Source organism: Ornithorhynchus anatinus, chromosome 17, assembly GCF_004115215.2.
Source record: "Ornithorhynchus anatinus isolate Pmale09 chromosome 17, mOrnAna1.pri.v4, whole genome shotgun sequence".
Classification (NCBI taxonomy): domain Eukaryota; kingdom Metazoa; phylum Chordata; class Mammalia; order Monotremata; family Ornithorhynchidae; genus Ornithorhynchus; species Ornithorhynchus anatinus.
This window is the reverse complement of record NC_041744.1, coordinates 14,894,113-14,916,411: the sequence shown is the minus strand read 5'-3', so window position 1 is coordinate 14,916,411 and position 22,299 is coordinate 14,894,113. Positions and strand designations below refer to the sequence as shown.

At 48.6% G+C, this 22,299-nt stretch overlaps 1 protein-coding gene across 4 annotated transcripts in view; it reads left to right on the top strand.

Annotated features, from left to right (window-relative positions):
- HNF1B (HNF1 homeobox B) overlaps positions 1–22,299 on the top strand; it is a 69,988-nt gene that overhangs the window by 21,035 nt on the left and 26,654 nt on the right. For all 4 annotated transcript variants that reach the window (XM_029082591.2, XM_029082589.1, XM_029082588.1 and 1 more), the window contains exon 5: positions 20,092–20,252. In XM_029082591.2, coding sequence (XP_028938424.1) covers positions 20,092–20,252 — 161 coding nt within the window. The remainder of the gene's footprint in view (positions 1–20,091; positions 20,253–22,299) is intronic.

The window sequence follows — 22,299 nt, the reverse complement described above, 5'->3', positions numbered from 1 at the left end:
GTGCCGCTCGACAATGAGGATTGTTTTCTCGAGATTCCCGGTGATTGCTGTATTGTACTCTCCCAAGCATTTAGTACAGTGCTCTGCACACAGTAAGCCCTCAATAGATACGATGGATCGATTGTTCCGTACTGTGCGGCTAGGGGCTCAGGAAGAGATAGGGCATTTCTGGGCGAGGCTTATTCCCTCCGCGATTTTGCCAGAGGCTGCTCAGCTCTCTCAACCAAAGAAAGTAGTTGACCTCCTCCAGAGACTCCGCACAAGGTCACCGGGTTGATGGCGGGCATCGGGAATCCATTTCCTCTCTCCTGAGTCACTGTAGCGGAATTCCAGAGAGTCAACTGGCCACGTCCAGACATCCAGTCTGGAACACAGTATCACTCAGGAGCACGTCAGTGACCAACGGTATTACTGGCTGTTCTGGGGTGTCATGAGGGGTTCTGGGTTTAATAATAATAATTTGTTAAGCGCTTAATTTGTGCCAAGCACAGTTCTAAGCGCTGGGTAGATACAAGATATATCAGGTTGAACACAGTCCCTGTCCCACATAGGGCTCACACTCTTATCCTCATTTTACGGTTGAGGTAACTGAAGCACAGAGAAGTGAAGTGACCCAAGGTCACACAGCAGACAAGTGGAGGAGCGAAGATTAGAACCCTCGACCTCTGATTCCCAGGCCCGTGCTCTTGCCACCAGGCCATGCTGTTCCTTCATGCTGACCAGCTAGCAGCCAACTGATCGATGGTATTTACTGAGTGCTTACTAGTTTCAGAGTACTGTACTAAGCGCATCACCAAAGCAACTGACTTTTGTCAGCCTAGCCCGGGTCAGGGGAAGACTGTCTCCACCTAGGCTACTGTCAGAACTCCTTCCCGGGAGAAGCAGCGAGGTCTAGTGGAAAGAGCATGAGCCTGGAAGTCAGAGGATGTGGGTCCTAATCCTGACTCTGCCACATGTCCTCCGTGTGACCTTGGGAAAGTCACTTCACTTCTCTGTGCTTCAGTGACCTCATCTGTAAAATGGAGATTAAGACTGATCCCCATGTGGGACAGGGACTGTGTCCGACCTCAATACCTTGTACTTACCTCAACACTTAGAACTGTACTTGGCACATAGTGAGGGCTTAACAAATGCCAGGATTATTGTTATCGTTCCTGCCGCTGAGTTTCAGAGTCCAGAATTCCCTAGAGAGGCGAGGTGAGAGAAGAGTCGCTTTGGGGGAAGGAGCACACGGAACTGCGAATGCCGAGATGGAGCTGAAAAGGAATTTAGGGAAATCTGAAATTTCCTCCGACCCCCTCCCTGCCCTGTGACCAAGAGCGTCTCCCCCCGACTCATCCTCAGTTAAGGCCAGCCAGGAAGCTGGAGGTAGCTGGGTTAAGGGACGAGAGAAGGAGCCCAGAGGTGAAAGTTTCACTCTTTTCCCCCTCTTTTCTGGGCACCAGGAGAACAGCAGGACGGGTATTTCAGAAGCGGCTGGGCCACTAGGTCTAGAAGGAGGACACGGTGACCAAAATGTGACCCTGGTCCTGGAATGTCCCCCACAATAGGGGTGGCAAGAGGAGAGTTCTGGTTCTGTCATCCTCTGATTGCTTACAAGGTGCCCTACAACCACATTGTCAGCAAAATCAGCTGTTTTCAGTGTTCTCCTCTGGCTTTACAATAACACACCAGCATGCGGCCCAGGGTTGTCATGGCATTGTCTCCCTTATGCATGCTTAATTGACAATTAAGCCGGGGCTTTGAACGAGCCTGGTTGCCTTTGATGTGCCTTCATCCTCCCAGCACGTTTTCTGTCACCCCGGGGCCCCTTTGTTTTCTTCTATTAGGGGACCACGGTTACTGTAGCAGTGTTGGGGTGGGGGAGGGAGGGGGGTTCATTTATCTTCAGGCTGGAAGGCCTTTAAGCCCGAGCCTTTATCTTTCCCCGGCCCAGGCTCAGCCAGCAGGAGCCGTCCTTGGTTATAGGCCCGGGTGACAGGCCTCATTCTGAGGCGCCCTTTGAGTAGGGCAGGAGTGATGGCCACCTCCCTGAATTCCGGGGGGGAGAGGGGGGCTGAAGGAGGACCCCAGAGGTCAGAGGGGCCCCGGCTGCTAGGATCGATGGGCCCCGTCGGAGGCTGGTGCCTGCATCGATCGGGCTCTCTCTTGCGGGAGGAGGAAGTTGGCAAAGGAAGGAGTCAGGCCCGACCCGGGACGAGCGTGACTTTTGGGGCTGGGAGGGCTGCCGGTGGTGGTGTTTGCCCTTCCCCTGGGGGCCCCCCAATCTGGAGAGCTGGGAGATGGGGACATAAGGAGAGGGAGAGAGGAGGCCCAGGACTCTCCCCGCCATTATGCTCTCTCCCCACACTCTTGGGTGGAAATGAGTGGAAAGACATGGGTCCCCCTGCATCCTGAGCTGATTACCTTGTTATCTACCCCAATCCTTCACGAGTAGTACAGTTATTATTTGTAATTATTATTAATTATAGTATTTGTTAAGCATTTACCAACGCCTGAGCACTGCACTAAGCATTGGGGTGGATGCACTGTGAGCAGATTAGATATTCATTCATTCGTTTGATCGTATTTATTGAGCGCTCGCTATGTGCAGAGTACTTACCGAGCTCTTGGAAGAGTACAATATAACAATAAACAGACACAATCCCTGCCCACAAAGGGTTTACAGTCTAGAAGGGGAGTTGGAAATTAGTAGAAATAAATAAATTACAGATACGTGCCTAAGTGCTATGGACTCTGAGGGGGGGATGAATAAAGGGAACAAGTCAGGGCGAGGCAGAGGGAGCGGGAGAAGAGGAGAGGAGGGCTTAGTTGGGGAAGGCCTGTTGGAGATGTACCTTCATTAAGGCTTTGAAGGTGGGGAGAGTCATTATCTGTCAGATTTGAGGAGAGAGGCCATACCAGACCAGAGGCAGAACATGGATGAGGGGTTGGCACAGTCCCTGTCTCGGTCAATCGACCAATCATATTTATTGAGTGCTTACTGTGGGCAGAGCACTGTACTAAGAGTTTGGAAGAGTACATACAGTACAAGAATTGGTAGATAAGTTCCTTGCCCATAAGGACCTCAGAGTGTAGAGTCTCATGAAGTTCACGGTCTAAGAGGGAAGGAAAACGTGTATTTTATCCCCACTGCTTAAAAAATAGCATTTGTTGAGCACTTACCATGTGCCAAGCATTGTGTTAAGAGTTGGGGAAGATCCAAAATAATCGGGACACGGTCCCTGTCCCACACGGGACTCCCAGTCTCAGCGGAAACAGAATAGATATTTAACTCCCATTCTTACAGATAAAGAAATTGGACCAGAGAAGTTAAGAGACTGGCCCGAGGTCAGATAGCATGTCAGTTACAGAACTGGGATTAGAATCCAGGTCCGCTGACTCCCAGCCCCATGCTCTTCCACGAGGAGTTGGCATCGAACCCTGTGGCGAGTCAAGAGCCGATCTCTCTCCATTACCACTCTTTCCTCTCTCCCAGCCCCCACCAGCCTCGCTGGATCGTGTGCCCCTCAACTGAAAGATAAATCCCCCTCAAGTTGCCCCAGGATTCCCTGGGATCCCACCCAACAGGCTTTTCCTACATCTGTCGCTTGGACCCCAGCTGGACTGGAGGTGACGGGATCTGGATTCAGGAAGTGGTATCCTCATCTCCTATTCCGGCTGATATGGGGGAGCTTCTTCTTTGTGGGGGCCCTGGGGGTTGACCCCAGCTGGAGCAGAATCCAGCCCCTAACCTCAGAGAACCCTCCACCTTCTGGGGACTTCTCTTTGCTCAGAGAAGCAGCATGGAATAGTGGATAGAGCATGGGTCTGGGAGTCAGAAGGTCATGGGTTCTAATCCCGGTTCCTCTACTTATCTACTGTGTGACCTTGGGCACGTCGCTTCACTTCTATGTATCTCCGTTATCTCATCTGTAAAATGGGGATTGAGACTGTGAGTCCCACATGGGACAGGGCCTACGTCCACCCGATTTGCTTGCATCCACCCCAGCAGTGTTTAGCATATAGTAAGTGCTAAACAAATACTATAATTACGATGAAAGTCGGAGCTAGGGGTTGGGTTGTTGGAGGAGTTGTGGGTCTTGCCTTGTCCTCTTTGGCCATTTTCTTACTTCTTCCCTAAACTGCTCCTGGCCTCAGACTCCGCCCACGAGTGGGGAGAAATCAAGACTTCTGGCTGCTCTCTGAGCCCACTGAGATTTGAGCAACACTGACAATCTGCATGTCTGGGGCCCCAAGCCGCCTTGATAACTGAATGGGCCTCCCAAGAACCAGTCCCCAGTTCACTTTGCACTCTGGGTAAAAGGCAATGGAGAATGGATTTATGGGGCAGTTGTAAAAATATTCATCTCCCAGCAATAAAGGACACCAGTTGTCCCCAAGTAGAAGAAGGAAACTTCAGAAGATGAACGACCTGGGGGCATTTTAATGTCCATTATTTTTAAGATGTCTTTATTCAGAGGGGATTATTCAGTGATTTCTACCATAGAGGTTGCTGCAGAGGAATGGACTATCTTTGGTTTATCAAGCATCTGCATTATCTGTTCAGCCCCACCCCCAGAGACTGTTCCTTGGGTTGCTATTATCTTCTGTGAGTTCCGAAGACAATCAGGATATTGATGAGATTAACCAAGCCTGGCCCTCCAAGCATTCTGCCTTCCACCTCCACCTGATAGCCAGTCAGACTCTGGGTGTGTGAAGGGAGAGCGCGCATACAAAGAAACCCAGCCCACCTGGACAGTGGGACTCATCCTCTCACAAAGGAGGCCTGGAAGATGTAAGATTCACCACGGGCAATCTTAATGGACATGCATAATCCCCCCGTAAAAGGTCCCAAGGATTCTGTGCTTCAAATGCAGCCACCTCTGGGGTGGAAGGACGCTGCCTGAAGTCCCACACAGTAAACTGTGAGCAGTTCAGAGTGAAAAGTGTCTTTGGGACCTGATTCTTCTAGGCTCTTGTGAATGACAACTCCTCATCCTTCATTCAATCACAGTGTGACATGTGATGCCAGATATCACCAGACTAGAAAATGTTCCCACTGGGTCTCCTTTTTGAGGGGTGGGGTAGGGTGGGGTTGGGGAGATTGTACTCTCTTATGAGCATTTACTTCACTGCATGTAGCTGCCAAATAAAGCCTCTGACCTGGCCCCCAGAACCTCTTGCAGAGAGGGTTCTGAGTAGGTGAATGTGCAAGAGGCAGAGAGGAGAAAGGAAGAGAAGAGAGAGAAAAGAAAGATAGGAGGGAGAGAGAAGAGAGAGGGAGAAGAGAGGAGAAAGGGAGAGGGGAGAGAAGAAAAAGAAAGGTAGGAGAGGGAGAAGAGAGTAGAAAAGAGAAAGGAAAAAAAAAATAGAGGAGAGAAGAGGAGAGAGTTCTAGAGAAGGAAAAGGGAGAATGAGGACAAAGGAGGAAGAGGAAAAGAAGAGTGAGATTTAGTTGCATGTGGTTAGAGGGCTTGCTAAAATTACTACTGTGTGCTTTTGGGGATAAATCAAAACTTTGAAAATGTCCAGGCCCCTAAAATTTCAGATTTTTATGTGATATTGTAATACCACATAGTGAGTTTGCATTGTTTGCAAGACCCCGCTCAAGGCATTGGCCCCCTTTCCTTCCTTCCTTCCTTCCTTTCTTCCTTCCCATCCTTTCTCTCCCAACTTTCCTCTGGCAATTCTTACCCGTTCCCTCCTCCTCCTTCTCCACCCTGTGACCTCTGATGCTTACGAAACCCAAGCCTTTCAAACCTGGCAGTTGGCACAGGTACAGGCGAGGTAAAGGAAATTCAAAGTCTGCAGCCTGGCTACCCAAGTCTGAACGAGGGTGAAAGATCAAATCCCTCGTGTTCTTGGGGCAGGGAGGGCAGCCACAGCTGACCCTGAACTTCCCCGGCCTAGCAGTCCCCCACCCCCTCCCCATTTTCTCCTTAAAGGAGGTGTGTGTCCTCTATGGGCAAAGTCAAGTGGTGGCCGGTCCTCTTAACCCGCCATTTAGTGGGCTGGCAGATTCCACAAGAGCTGCAGGAATGCTCTTCTGGTCTTTGTCTTCAGTGGAGCTGTCCCCCAAATTGCTGAGAAAAGAGGAGGAGTGAGGAAGGGCGAGGAATGGGGAGAAGGGCAAAGTGTAAGTAAACAGTGCTTTGGATTAGAACCCTGATAAAAGCCCTGCCCGTACCTGACCAGAGAACCTCTGGGTAGGATATAATAGGCACACCAACAGAGACACTGCCAGAGACTTGGGCTGCCTAAGAAATTCCCCAAATTCAATCCTCTTTGTGGCTTTTATGGGCCTCCTCCAACACTCTTCCATAAAGAATTGGTCTCATTCCTTCATTCATTCATTCATTCAGTTGTATGTATTGAGTGCTAACTGTGTGCAGAGCCCTGTACTAACTGCTTGAGAGAGTTCAATTCAACAGTAAACAGACACATTCCCTGCCCACAAGGAGCTTTCAGTTTAGAAGAGAGGAGACAGACATAAATATAAATAAACAAATAAATTACAGATGGTTTCATTAGTCCAACTGCCAAGGTCAGAACTCCAGTGCTGTTCGTGAACAATAATAATGATGATGATGATAGTATTTGTTAAGCGCTGTCAAGCACTGTCAAGCATTTGTCAAGCACTGTTCTCAGCGCTGGGGTAGATACAAGATCATCAGGTTGGACACAGTCCCCGTCCCACATGAGGCTCACAGTCTTAATCCCCTTTTTACAGGTGAGATCACTGAGGCCTAGAGAAGTGAAGTGACTTGCCCAAGGTCATACAGCAGACAAGTGGAGGAGCCAAAATTAGAACCCACATCCTTCTGACTCCCAGGCCCCTGTTCGTTCCACTAGACCATACTCCTCCCCCAAAAGCTCCGGCAGGACAGGGGAAACATTTCGGTCCGGTTCTCGGTTTGGGGGACTGAGCCATGTCGATTTAGGATCTGTGTTTTCTCTGGCACTGGAACAGAATTATCTCCGGACATAACCTGGGTTAATCGGATGGCTCAGAAACTCACGGTTCCTGGAGTGAAAACAGGGAAAGAGGAGGTCTTAGGCCCGTTAAGGGGGCCTTGGCTCTAACCGAGAGAGTATAGGAGTAGCCATTGTCATGTTTTACTGTGGCACTTATTGTCTCTGGGTGTCTACAGGGTGCAGTTAGAAGCCTTCCGGCTTTATTGGGGTAATTAGAGGTTTATGACACCAGAAGATAGGGAGGGGCCAGTCACAATAAACAGGTTTATAATGGATATAAACTAGACACCTTATAAGTGAGTAAGATTAACACTTTCAAGACATTTGAGTGGCAACCCACATTCCAATAAATCCCACCCCAACTGGGTTAGGAGAGTGAGTAAGGCTTGATTTCAGACCCAAGTTGTAATTTTGCCCTTCTGATTGTCCTTGTTTGGTGGTCATCATTGAATATGTGGCCATAGGATGGATAAGGTGGAAAACACCTGAATAATAATATCCAGGTTGATGAGGATCCCCAACTCTGAAACAGGGAAGCAAGGGAAAAGAAGAGTCCATGGCATTGGTCTCCTGGGGGCCATCTTGGAAACCAACTGTATCTAGTTTCCAGCACCTGAGGCTGTGCTCTTTTTTTTAAAAAAATAGTATTTGTTAAGCACTTACTATGTGCAGGCAACGTTAAGCACTGGGGTAGTTACAAGGTAATCCAGTTGGACCCAATCCCTGTTCCACATTGGGGGCCCACAGTTTTTGGGCCTTGTTTTTCAGGTGAGATTAACTGAGGCACAGAGAACTGAAGTGATTCCCCAAGGTCACCCAGCGAACAAGTGGCAGAACCGGGATTAGAACCCAGGTCCTTCTGGCTTCTAGGTCCGTGCTTTAACCACTAGACCATGCCGCTTTCTCAGCAGGCTTGAGACTGGCCACTGAGAATGCATTTGGGAGGTGATTGCCTAGGCCTTTAAACATAAACCAGCTGTCAGTCAGTGTTTTTGTCCTGGGCTCTCCCCTCAGCCCTTGTACAGTGCTTGCCCACAGTGGGGGCTCCATAAACAGCTGATGATGATGAGGATGATGATGATGATGATAATGATGATGATGATGGTGATGGTAGTGTGGTTGAGCCCTCCAGTTGCTCATTTGAGGCAGGCTGGATTAGACAGCCTATTTGCAACCTGGTCTTGCAATTCCCCATTCCTTGATGGCTTTGCATTTTCCAGTGCCTCCCAGGACCATAAAGGAGCTGCTTTCCAGCCATTGTCCTCTTACTGGAGCCTTCCAAGGAATTCCTGTGAATGGGGGCCAGAGGACAGCCTCCTTTTAAACTCCTTTTATTAGCGTTTTAAGCGCAATATAGATGTCTGTTTATTGGACCTGCCTGTTGTTTTCTAGACACGCTCTCGGGCAGCTTCATGATTAGCCTTCTTCCAAGCGCAGCAGCTGTGGTCCTGGTCAGCGGTGGTCTAATCAGCATTTGCTCCGAGGCCGGGCTAGGCCCAAAACCAGACGGATTTAATTGGTCAACAGGACACCCTAATCCAGGTTGACTGGCTCCAAACCTCATCTGTTGCCTTTTCCTCTGTTCGATTTCCAAAAGAAAGGCGACAAACCGGGGTGCTTAGTTCAACCCAGTTGAATGAAGAGTTTGGCTGGCCTCCAAGATGAGGGGCAGATTGGGGGTGGGGTGGGGTGACCTTGGAAAGGAAGTGCCATCCCTAAAGTGTGGGAATCATTCTGGGGGCCGCTGCTGGCAACAACGATTGAGAGGGATACAAGCCTGTGGTGTGTGGAAGTGGCATGAGGAAGTAATATGAGGGACCAGCATGGCCTGGTGAAAAGAGCCCGATGCTGGGAGTCAGAGGACTTTGGCTCCGCCATATGTCTGCTGGGAGACCTTGTCCAAGTCAATTTCCCCTCTGCCTCAGTGTCCACATTTGTAAATCAGCGGTTAGATACCTGTTCTCCCTCCCTTTTAGATGTGAGCCCTATGTAGGGCCTGATGATCTTGTATCATCTACCCCAGCGCTCAGTACAGTGCTTAGTCCATAGTAAGGGCTAAACAGGGACCTAAAAAAAATTGAGATTCGAGGAAAGAGTATTTTGGGGGAAGTTCTACTTCCAAGGAATTGCAAGCATAGGAAGACTGGCTGCCCTGGGATGAATGAAGCTAATGTAATAAAATAAGAAGATAATTGTGGTATTCGTTAAGTGCGTACTACCATATTCAAGCCCTGAGCTAAGTGTCGGGTAGATACAAGATCATCAGATCAGCTGCCAAAGTAAAATCAAACCAACACTGATTTCATCAATCAACCAATTGTATTTATTGAGCACCTTATATACCGCACTGTACTAAGCGCTTGGAAGAGTAGAATACAATACAATATAATAATACAATAGAACAATAGATCGCATTGGTAGATGGTTCCCTGCCCGCATTGAGCTTACAGCCTAGATCGCCAACATCCTTCTCTAAATGTGAGGCTGTTCAGAGCCCCGGCAGAGCTCAGTCGCTCTTGATACTACAGAGGTGGAGAAGTTTGAGGTGGAGAAGTTTCGTGAGCCTGAGAAAGAGAGTGCAAGGTCCTGCTTGGGCTTGGGGTGGCCCCTGGAGGCACCCCTGGGAAAACCATTTTATCTTTCTCCAGTCTCTCCCTCTGTAAAAATAGGCACTGTGATAACATGCCTCCGGGCACATTGAGAGCACATTAAGTTTTCTCGAGGAGGGCAAACTCCCCTTGATCGAAACTAACAGAGGATCCTCTCACCCTCCGCCCCCATCGATAGAGTTCTCCGTCAAGAAGACTTACAATCTCAGTTTCCCTCAGCATCTTCAGCGAAGACCAAACTGCGATCCCAGTTTGGCAAGGCGGACTTTTTGGGGCAATAATTAGAAGCCAGGCCTATCTGGGTCAGTGAGGGGGAGAGATCCATTTCTCCTTTTACCTATATAAATACATCTTTTCCAGGTGCACATTTCATAGTCGCTTCTGTTCCCGGCCCAGATGGGTCGATGGGAGCCGTCTTTTTTAAAAAAATTTTCGTGAATAACATGGGCTTTGATTTTTGTAAGAAAACCAGTTTGTGTGCTTCCTCAAGTATCACTCAACTTTTGCCCTTGAGTCAAGAATGTTTAAAGTCTCAGCAGGTCTGTATATGTTTCCCCTCTTATGAGCTGGGATACCTGCTCCCTGCAACACCTCAGTTAGAATGTGGTTTAGAACTGAAACCTCCCAGTGTTTGAATTGCTTTAAGCTTTTGGACAGCTGTTCCCTCAGGCGGTGAGATTTTTAATCTCCTGAGAACTTTACAAACATAAATCCTCCATCCCTGGTGTGGAGAAAAGAGTATTAATAATTATCAGGAGGGTCCTCATTTTACAGTTAGGAAAACTGAGGCACCAGAGCTGATTTACCCCAAAGTCCTGGTTTCAGAAACAGAGCTAGAATTGTAGAGTTCTCTATTTCCATTGAGTTTCCATCCCAAGACGTTCTCTTTCCCGTTCGTTCACCACTCTTTTGATCTCTCTCCCTCCTTCTCTGTCCCTCCCTCTCTCTATCTCTTCCTCCTCTGTCTCTCCCCAGCTTTCCCTCTCTCCCTCTCCCCCGCCTTCTCTCCCTCCCTCTCTGTTTCTCTCTCTATCCTCCCCCCACACTTTCTCACCAATATTCTAGTTTTACTAAAGTCAACCAAGCTTCAGAATTTTCCCCTTCTCCTCCCTAAGAAATGAATTATGAGGCTGCAGTACTGGTTTCCCGTCACGGATTGGTCAAAGGCAGGCTTTGGGAGGAGGTACCCTCCCCCACCCCGCCCCGCCACCACCTCCACGGTATTTTTCTTCCCAAGAAAGAAAACACGAACCCAGCCTCTAATTTATGGGCTTTTGTTGTCGTTTTTGGTTAAAAGAAAAGTACCCTGCTCTCCATTCTCACCTCCCAGTTCATATTGGCAGTTTTCTGGCAAAGTGGCAGTTGGACTCCACTCTGCATGAGGTTAGGAACACAGGCTAAGAATGTGTGTGACAGTGCCGCAGCCTGTTGAGTAATGTTTACCCTGTTCATGGCTGGGACGCTCGCTTGGTCTGGCAGAAGTCCATCTGCCCTAGGAACATTCCTGCTTTATCAGGGATGGGAGATTTGCTTTGAAATGACAAGGGGAGAAAGGCATCCCAGGTGGATTGCGGGGACAGCTTCAGATCCGGGGAAACGGCCAACCCCCCCTTCCGCTCCTCCAGTGGCCAGGGGAAGCAGGCCCCGCTCCGCCCCTCCTCGCCCTACTGGTTCCCTCGTCACCGATGCCCAAGGTGGACTGCCCTGGCACCCAGGACTGGTGTCTGACTTTCGTCCGCCCCGAGGCTGGGTAAAAACAGTTACCCCACCCACCCCCGGTCACCCTCACAGTGCCGGTCCGTGTCACGCAACATTTTTGGGAGAGGGTTTCTCCGCCGCCACCCCTGCTGACCCCCCCGGTCCGTGCCAACCCCAGACCCAGCTCTGGACGGTTAAGCTTCGAGTCCCCGAGTGACCTCGGCCCCCTGAGGTGATGTCTTACCTCACTTAATTTCTGAAACCAGCCCTGCTGGCACCTTTCTTCCCAGGAGTTACAAATGCTCTTTAGACATTTTCTTATTCAGCTCTCAGGCTTCTTGGGCGTGTCCCACCGGTGACTGTGAGTTCCCACATCTCCCCGAGAGAGTGAATGTCTTGGGCTAATGTGTCCCTCCAGCTGCTTTGATAATAATAATAATTATTATGGTATTCGTTTAGTGCTTAATATGTGCCAAGCACTGTTCTGAGCGCTGGGGTAGATATAAGGTGATCAGGTTGTCCCACATCAGGCTCACAGTCTTCATCCCCATTTTACAGATGAAGTAACTGAGGCACAGAGAAGTTAAGTGACTTGCCCAAACTCACACAGTTGACAGGTGACAGAGCTGGGATTAGAACCCACAACCTCTGACTCCCAAGCCCGTGCTCTTTCCACTAAGCCTCGTTGCTCTTTGATGGACCATTTGGGTGGCATGACTATTTTAGGACACAGTCAACCTGGCCACATTTACCTCCCATATCTGGCCCGGTTTGGGGTTTTTTAAAAAATGATATTTGTTAAGAGCTTACTATGTGTCAGGGACTGTTGTAGGCACTGGAGTAGATACAAGGTAATTGGGTTGGACACAATCCCTGTCCCATATGGGGCTTATAGTCTTAATCATCATTTTAGAGATGAGGGAATCGAGGACCTGGAGAAATGAAGTGACTTGCCCAAGGTCACTCAGAAGACAAGTGGCAGAGTGGGTTTGGCACCCATCGGGGACCCAGAAGACACTGGGTTCTTTGGAATCGTTTAGCTTTCACCAGCTTGTTGCTACTGGAATGGCCTAATAGATAGAACACGGGCCTGGGAGTTAGAAGATCATGGGTTATAATCCCTGTCTGTCACATGTCTTCTGTGTGACCTTGGGCAATTCACTTCACTTCTCTGTGCCTCAGTGACCTAATCTGTAAAATAATAATAATAATAATAATAATAATGGTGGTATTTGTTAAGCGCTTACTATGTGCAAATCACTGTTCTAAGCGCTGGGGGCATACAAGATGATCAGGTTGTCCCACGAGGGGCTCACAGTCTTCATCCCCATTATACAGATGAGGGAACTGAGGCCCAGAGAAGTGAAGTGACTTGCCCAAATTCACACAGCTGGCAAGTGGCGGAGCCGGAATTCAAACCCATGACCTCTGACTCCCAATCCCAGGCTCTTTCCACTGAGCCACGCTGCTTCTCTAAAATGGGGATTAAGACTGTGAGCCCAATGTGGGAAGGGGACTTTGTCCAACTTGATTACCTTGTATCTACCCCACTGCTTAGTAAAGTGCCTGGACATAGCGCTCAACAAATACCATCATCATTATTATTATTATTATTTCTCCCAGCATCCGTTGAGGTCGGTGGAGGATGTGACGCGTCGATGATATCTGTGAACCACAGGGACTTGGAACTTGGAGATTGATTCATGGCTTCAGGGAGCTGGGGCTGTCGAGGAGGATGAGGAGAAAGGCTCTGAGGAGTAGTCCCAAGGATAAGCTAACCCAATCAGGCCCGCTCCCCCATTCCAACTCCTTCCTTCTAGGGCTTTCCCGGTCTGGATGGGGTGGCCAGTATGGATTTTCCTGTGGACTGGAACAAGGAGACTCACATGACGCCATCCACGTTGTGCTAGGCATCCAGCCTATTGGGACGACATCACAAGTGAAAATTCTCTGTAGATGGCCGATTTTGAACAATCCTAGGATGTGTGTTGGGGAGAGGAGTTTCTGTGTTCCCCTCCCAACGTGAAGTCTGGCCCCGCATCCGAGTTGCAGAACTAATAGTGATAGTAGTGATAGTATTTATTAAGCACTTACTGTGTACAGAGCAGCGTACTAAGCTCCAGGAAAGAATATACAAGTGGGAATTAGACATAGGTGACAGGAATCATGGCAGAGGGAGGCTCGGCACTGAAACTTTAAAAATCAGACACATTAAAGTATCTGTTACCATTCCCAAGGCAGGACAGGGGTCAGGGCAGGAAAACCGGACTGCCCCATGTAAAGCCAGCTGACCCCAGTTCTGAAAGCCAGAAGAAACCAGCCCCTGTGGTTCTCAGGGAAGCACAAGACCTAGTGCAAAGAGCACGGGCTTGGGGGTCCGGGGATCTGGCTTCGAATCCCAGCTCTGCCACCTGTCTGCTCTGTGACCTTGGGCAAGTTGCTTAACCTCTCTGTGCCTCCGTTAACTCATCTATCAAATGGGGATAAAATACCTGTTCTCCCTCACTCTGGCTGTGAGCTTCATGTGGGACAGCGACTGGATCCCGTCGAATTGTATTTTATCTACCCCATGCTTAGCACAGTGCATGGCACAGAGTAATCGTTTAACAGATATCCTTATTGTTATTATGAGCCTTCCCCTATCCGGACATAGAGTCACACACTGCCAGATTCTCATTTGCTGGATTTCTGCAGCCACTTTCCTCCCCGAAGCTTAGCGTCACCATGCTATTACAGAGAGCCCCTGCACCTTCTGTCTATGTATACCTCCTCCCATCGATCCCAGAAAAGTTGACCTGAGTCCGTAGGATACAAGACCCTTCAAGGGCCCGTATCCCCTCGGGAAAGTACTTGAGAGGGAAACTTGGAGGAGGAGATGTGGGAAGTACGTGCCGAATGGGGAGTCCGGCCTCTGCCTCACTCCTTCCCCCTCAGCCACTCGCCATCCTGAGGCAACTCGTCCTTGAAGAGGCCTTGGCCTTTCCCCATCTCGTCGGGAGCGGACAATGGAACGTCAACCCCATTTATCATTTATGTCCGGGGAGAAGCTGAAGCTCAGAAAGCCATCAGTCAGTCGATCATATTTTTTGAGCACTTACTGTGTGCAGAGCACTAAGCAGCATGGTGTTGTGTATAGAGCACGGGCCTGAGAGTCGGGTCGTGGCTTCTAATCCCAGCTCTGTCACTTGTCGGCTGTGTGACTTTGGACAAGTCGCTTCACTTCTCTGGGCTTCATTTCCCTCATCTGTAAAAAGGGGATGGAGACTGTGAGCCCCAAGAAAGAGAGGGGCTGTGTTCAACCCCATCTGCTTGTGTCCACCCCAGTGCTTAGTACAATGTCTGGTACATAGGAAGCGCTGAACAGATACCACATTTATTATTCCTGAGATCTTCAAAGAGTACAGAATAATAATAGACACACTCTCTGTCCAAACAAGCTTACAGTCTAGAGGGGGAGACAGACATTAATAGAAATAAATAAATGACCGGTATATACATAAGTGCTTTGGGACTAGGAGAGGGGATAAATGAAGGGAGACAGTCAGGGCAATGCAGAAGGGAGTGGGAGAAGAGGAAAGGAGAGCTTAGTCAGGGAAGGCCTGTTGGAGGAGATGTGCCAAATCTGTCCCAAATCTCCCAGGATGTACCTGCCATACATAGGAGGGTATCTAACACCCTGAATCCCTGATTAGTAGAGTCAGGGCTTTACCCATTAGACCACCCTGCCTCGATCCTAACAAATGGCTCCCGAGCCACTCTCGCTTCATCAAAAAGTCTTTGTTTCCCATGAGCATGCTTGGTTAATTATTTGAAAATAAATGATTCTGTCGCCTGCAGGTGAGAGGCCTCCCCATGACCCAAGTTAGATCATCGGAGGGCAGGTCCTCTTCCTGAAGCCAAATTCAATAGGTCACATCGAGTCATCGTGTTTAACTTGACACTGAATCGATGATACAGTCGGGGTTTTAGAGAGGGTGGAAATGTTCAGGGCTAGAGGGGATGGTCTTGCTTTCTGCAAACACCTAGGTGGTGAGCCAGGGAAGGAGAAAGAATAGGGAGAGGGTCTGCTCCGAGGGGCCGGGACTGGGGGGTGGCGAGATGCCAGGCAGCATCTCCGTCTGCCAAGGGACTTGTTCGTCTGACTTGCTCCCTTTATTCATCCCTAATCCCAGCCCCTCAGCACTTGTACATACCCATAATTTATTTATTTCTATTAATATCTTCCGCCCCCGTAGACCGTAAGCTCGTTGTAGGCTAATGTGTCTGTTGATTGTTCTATCGTACTCTCCCCAGCGCTTAGTACATTGCTTCGTACACAGTAAGCACTCAATAAAAACGACTGACCGACCGATCGATTGGGTCGTTTTCTGGTCTTCCTGCTTAAGAACCGAGGCCCGGTTCCTCATGCATAATAAGCGCTTACTATTTGCCAAGCACTGTATTAGATGCTGGGATAGACACAAGAAGAGAATGAGGTCAGACTCAGGATGCATAGGTATTTGCAGCCCAAAAGCCAAGCTGTTGCTCCCTGCACCTGTTCAGTAGAATTCCTGGAGGGTGGCAGAGTTACGATGCTGATCTGGAGAAAGGGGATCAGGAGGAATAAGAGGGAGACTGCAGGAAGGCCGGAGTGCTGAGAGGAGGGAGTTTAAGGGAAAATAATAAAATTTGGGGAGCGCATACTATGAGCCAAGCACTGTACTAAGCACCGGAGTAGATAGAAGATAAGATCAGAATCAGTCCCTGTCTCTCATGGGACTCAGTCGAAAGGGGAGGGTAGAACTGGTATTTCACCCTTCTTTTACAGATGAGGAAAGTGTTAGGCTCAGAGAAGGTAAGCAATTTGTTCCAGGTCACATAGCAGACAGGTGGCGGGGCAAGGATTAGAACTCAGATCTTCTGATTCCCAGACCTGGGCTCTTTCCATTAGGCAACATTGCTTGCATGCTTTGATTATCAAATGATATGCAGAGATTGATAACTATGGCTCCCGGCATCATCTGTCCTTTTGCCCCACCGCTCCTCCGTTCTTGTCCCAGAAGCCTCATCAGGAAGGCAAAATATAAGGCCTCGACTTCAACTACTCCTATAAGTGGAGCTCATCGACAGGTGACAGGACAGGTCACCCCGCTCCTCGAAAAACTCCAGTGGTTGCCCATCTACCTCTGCATCGAACAAAAACTCCTTTCCGTTGGTTTTAAAGCAGTCCATCACCTTTCCCCTCCTACCTCACCTCGCTTCTCTCCTACTACAACCTTCTCACTGCGCCTCGGTCTCGCCTATCTGACCCCTGGCCCACTTCCCGCCTCTGGCCTGGAACGACCTCCCTCCTCAAATCCGACAGACATTTACTCTCCCCACCCTTCAAAGCCTTACTGAGGGCACATCTCCTCCAGGAGGCCCTCCCTGACTAAGCCACCCCCTTCCTCTTCTCCCACTCCCTTCTGCGTCACCCTGGCTTGCTCCCTTTGTTCTTCCCCCTCTCCCAGCCCCAGAGCACTTACGTTCATGTCTGTAACTTTATTTATATTAATGTCTGTCTCCCTGCCTCTAGACTCGTCGTAGGCAGGGAATGTGTCTGTCTAGTGTTGTATCGTACTCTCCCAAGTGCTTAGGACAGTGCTCTACTTGCAGTAAGCGCTCCATAAATACGGTCACCTGACTGACTCTGAACTCGTGCTAGCCTTGGGACCGTACTGGCCTTGTGGCTTTTGGCCAGACCCTGCTGCCATATTGGTATTATGATTATAAATGAAATGCACCAGACTCCCAGGTCTAGGGCCAGCATCTGCTGCCAGGTCCAAGTTCTATCTTTCTTTCTCTGTGGAAACTACTCTAGGTTTAGTTCGAGAAGTAGCCTGGCCTAGAGGAAAGACCCCGGGCCTGGGATTCAGAGGACCTGGGTTCTAATTCTGGCTCAGCCGCTTGCCTGCTGTGAAACTTTAAGCAAGTCACTTCACTTCACTGTCCCTTAGTCCCCTCAGCTGAAAAATGGGGACTCAATACTTGCTCTCCCTTCTACTTAGGCTGTGAATCCCATGTGGGACCTGATTATTCTGTATCTTCCCCAGCGCTTAGGACTGTGCTTGGTACATAGTACCTACCAAAAGCAACTATTATTATTATTATCATTCCCTAAAGAGAGAGGGAAAGTCGTAAATGGATCAAGATTCTTCTTTCTTCCTTGTGGTCTGAGCAGTTACAGTATTAATATCAGTAGAAGTTATAGTGTTTATTGCTGATTTTTTGCTGATTTCCTACTCCAAACCAGCCCGCACACTTCACTCCTCTAATGCCAACTTACTTACTGTACGTTGATCTCATGTATCTTGGCACTGTCCCCTCTCCCACATCCTTTCTCTGATCTGGAACTCCTTCCCCCTTCATATCTGGGACTGTCACTGTTTTTTTGTTGAGTCATAATTTCCCAGGCGCTTAGTACAGTGCTCTGCATGGAGTAAGCGCTCAATAAATACGACTGAATGAATGAATATCGGACAGATCTCAACTCTCCCCACTTTCAAAGGCTTTTAAAAATCACATCTCCTCCAGGAGACCTTCCTCAACTAAGCCCTCATTTCCCCTAATAATAATATTTGTGGAATTTTTTAAATGCTTATATCAAGTGCTTAAAGAGCCCAGTGCGTAGGCAATGTAGCACGGAGAAGGAGTGGGGAAGCAGCATGGCACAGTGGATAGAGTACAGGCCTAGAACATGAGAAGGTCATAGGTTCTGATCCCGGATCCGCCACGTATCTGCTGTGTGACCTGGGGCAAGTCACTTCACTTTACTGGCCTCAGTTCCCTCATCTGTAGAATGGGGATATAGGTTGTAAGCCCCGTGTGGGATAGGGAATGCATCCAACCAACCCGATTTTCTTGTATCCACGCCATCACTTAGAACAGTGCCTGGCACATAGTAAGCGCTTAACAAATACCACAATTATTACTGTCACTGATCCTTTCCCCGCATCCAGGATTTAACGAACTGAGGCCCTGTGACCCTTTTCCCATCCCCACACCAAGAAATGGGATTTCCTTCCCACCCCTCATCATGAACTCATCCACAGAAGCAGTGGAGCTTAGCTGTAGCCTGGAGCTGGAAGCTGCAATTCTAATCTAGAAGAGGTACCCTCAGATCTCCCAGACCACGGAGAATCGGAAGAAGACTGGGTCTCGTCTAATTGTCTGCTCCTCCAGTGGTTAGTACAGTGTTTGGACGTAGTAGGTGCTTAACAAATGCTACAGTTGTTACTGTTATTATTCCCACGACGCACGCCTGTCTGGATAGAACGTGACGTGGCTGCAGAACCCACCAGGAGTATTTGTTGAGCGCTTACTGTGTGTAGAACACAGGACCAACTCTGCTGTCCATGGGGAAGGACAACAGAGTTGGTAGATATGATCCTCGCCCTCCAACAGCTTTCAGTTTGGGGTAAGAAATGGTGATATGCATGTGTGTGGTTCAGGCAAGATGAATTGCAGAGGGAGCTTTAGCGAAAGAGCACGGGCCTGGGAGTCCGACGACCTGAGTTCCAATCTTGACTCCGCCACTTGTACGCCGTGCTACCTCGAACAAGTCGCTTAACTTCTCTGGGGACTCAGTTTCCTCATCTGTAAAGTCGGGATTCAATACCTGTTCTCCCTCCTATTTAGACTGCGAGCCCGATGAGGGACAGAGACTGAGTCTGATCTAATTCCCTTTGCTTAGTACACATAGTAAGCGCTTAACAAATACCACCACTCAATAAAAACTTTGTCCATCAATCAGTGGTATTTATTGAGTGCTTACTTTGTGCAGAGCACTGTACTAAGAACATGGGAGAGAACAATAGAACAGAGTTGGTAAGCGTGTTCCCTGTCCACAACAGTGAATTACCGGAGAACTGAGTACATTTCACTTTCCCCGTCTTAAATTCCTCAGGGATTGGAATACTAGCCCACCTTTCTGCATTAGTGTGAGGGACCCTAAAGAAAATTGATCACGCCTCCTTTTGAAGAATATTAATAATAATTGTGGTATTTGTTGAGCCCTTGCAGTGTGCCAAACAACATTCAAAGAGCAGGAGCAGATACAAGATAACCAGATCAGACCAGATCCCTGTCCCACGTGGGACTCAGCGTCTAAGTAGGAGGGAGAACAGGCATTTCAACCCCATTTTACAGATGAGGAAACTGAGGCACCGAGATATCGAGCAACTTTCCCACCATCATACACAGGATAAGGAGCGGAGCAGGGATTAGAACACAGGTCCTCTGACTCCCAGGCCTGCGCTCTTTCCCCTGAGCCACGCTGCCTCTCCGGTATCAAATGCTTAAAAACGACATGATCTGCGTCAACCACCAGCAGAGCACTCAGGGAGAGAAGGTCACGCCAGAGGTCAACTTTCAAACCTTAAGCCCTGACTAAAACAGGCAGGACTGGCAAACAGTAGAATCAATCAGGACACAGCTATTCATTATTATTGTTGTTATTATTATTATATTAATATTTATGGTACTTGTTAAACGCATATGTGCCAAACCCCGGGATAGGTACAAGCTAAACAAGTTGGCCGCAATCTCCGTCCCACGTGGGGCTCACACTGTAATCCCCACTTTACGGATGAGGTAACTGAGGCCCAGGGAAGTGAAGTGACTTGCCCAAGGTCACCAACAGACACGTGGCACGGTCAGGATTAGAACCCGGGTCCTTCTGCCTCCCGGACCCCTGCTCTATCCACTATATCACGCTGCATATCTGTCAGCACGATTGGAGACAGTCTCTGCAGCGGGGAGAGAGTGCGCGGATGCTGATGGTCTGTGCGGGGTTTGCGCTGTTTTTCAGGAGTCCGATACAGCCAGCAGGGAAATAACGAAGTCACTTCCTCCTCGACAATCAGTCACCACGGCAACACTTCCATGGTGACCAGCCAGTCGGTTTTACAGCAAGTTTCTCCAGCAGGCCTGGACCCCAGCCACAGTCTACTCTCACCTGATGGTAAAATGGTGAGTACACCTGGCCCATTGTAGCTCTGAAGCTGATAAGATAAGAGCAAAACAAACAAGGCTTCTCACAAGGCCTAACTCGAACAATGAAGCATTGTAGGGTCGGAAAGAAAAAAATTGTGACTGTACACAGTTGGAAGGGAAAGGTAGTGCTGTGACCCCTCCTGCTTCTTGCTGGTAGAAGAGGTGTACGGTTTGAAACCGGCCAATAAATCTGACAGAGAGCCGCTCTCCTTTTATTGATTGAATGCCTTGTAAAGGAGTAGGGTGGGTGGGACGGTGTTTGTTTTTCGGTGCTGATGACATTTGTGTTGATAAAACCTTCATTCATTTGTTTTTTTGGAGTCCTCCAGCGTTACAGGTCTCACCCAGAAAGGATTTCATTTTGAAGTCAGACCCCTCCGGAGCCCTCGTGATTTCCTTGGGGCAGGGCCACGGGGGTCTTTCGTTGAGAGCTGCGTCACCCCCCGGCCACCCCCGATTGTGGTTTGTCGGGAAGGGTCCGGCATGCCACCATCGGGCCCGGAGCTCCCAAAGCCAAATGGCAGTTGGGGTGATGAGCTTGAGGTTTCCAAATTCTGGAACAGCAGTCTGATCTCAGGGGGCATAATGCCCTCTTAGGGGTGATTCCCCTCCTCCGCCTGGATCTGATTAGTCCAGGACTTTTCCCAAACTCTATGAAAATACCTACCTTTGCTGATGTTTAGATCTGTTCTTCCAATGGCTGCCAGGTGAACAACTTGAAATTCCAGGAGTCTAAGGGCTCCACTTTATTGTTATTATTATTATTATATTTGTTCAGAGCTCACTGAGTAGTGAGCTCTGTACTAAGCGGTGGGGTAAATACAGGATAATCAGGTCAGACACGGTTCCTATCTTACGGGGACTTAAAGTCTAAGGGGCAGGATGCAGCATGGCAACTCTCGCAAGAGATTTAAATTGTTAGGGAGCCAAAGACAGAAGCAGAGTGGCTTAGTGGAAAATGCACGGGCCTGGAAGCTGGGGGACCTGGTTCTGAGCTTGCATTTACCTATGTGCCTTTGTGTCCTTGGACAAATCACTTAAACTTTCTGTGCCCCAGTTTCTTCATCTATGAAACAGGGATTCAGTACCTGTTCTCCTTTCCCCATAGATTGTGAGTCCTTTTGTGGGATAGGGACTGTGTCCAGCCGGATTATCTCATATCTAGTAAGCACTGAACAAGTGGCTCTATCAATACTTGTATTATTATTACAAATGCTGGTTTCTGGAACAGACTACTGTCTTCAGTGAAGAATCCTTCCGTAAAAAAGGGGGAAGGGGAATCCTGAAAAGTCTCAGTATCACTTTGCTGCCCTAACTCGTTATGACCAGGATCGAGACAGCGTGGTCCAGTGGGTAGGGCATGGGCTTCCAAGAGTCAGAGGGTCCTGAGTTCTAGTCCTGTTTCCACCACTTGTGTGCTGTGTGACTTTGGGCAAGTCATTTCACTTGTCCTTGCCTCAGTTACCTCATCTGTAAAATGAGAACTAAGACTGTGCAGTCCATGTGGGTCAGGACTGTGTTCAACCTGATGATCTTATATCTACCCTAGTGCTTAGTACAGTGCTGGGCACATAGTAAGCACTTAACAAATGCGATAGATATAGATATAGATATAGATATATTTTTAAAGAGAGACATCTCGGAGCACACTTTCTTAGACTGAGAGCCCCATGTGGGACAGGGACTGTGTCTGAATGGATTATCTTGTGTCTACTCCAGCATTTAGAACACATAGTAAATGCTGAACAAATATAATAATGATAATAATAATCAGTCAATGTTATTTATTGAGCACTTACTATGTGCAGAGCACTATTATCTGTTGCCGAATTGTACATTCCAAGTGCTTAGTACAGTGCTCTGCACACAGTAAACGCTCAATAAAAACAATTGAATGAATCCTAAGCACTTGGGAGAGCACAATACAACAGAATTTATAGACACAATCCTTGCCCATAATGAATTTAAAGTCTAGAAGGTAATAATAACAATAACCCCAGGGGAACCCGCTGGTGATTTTTCA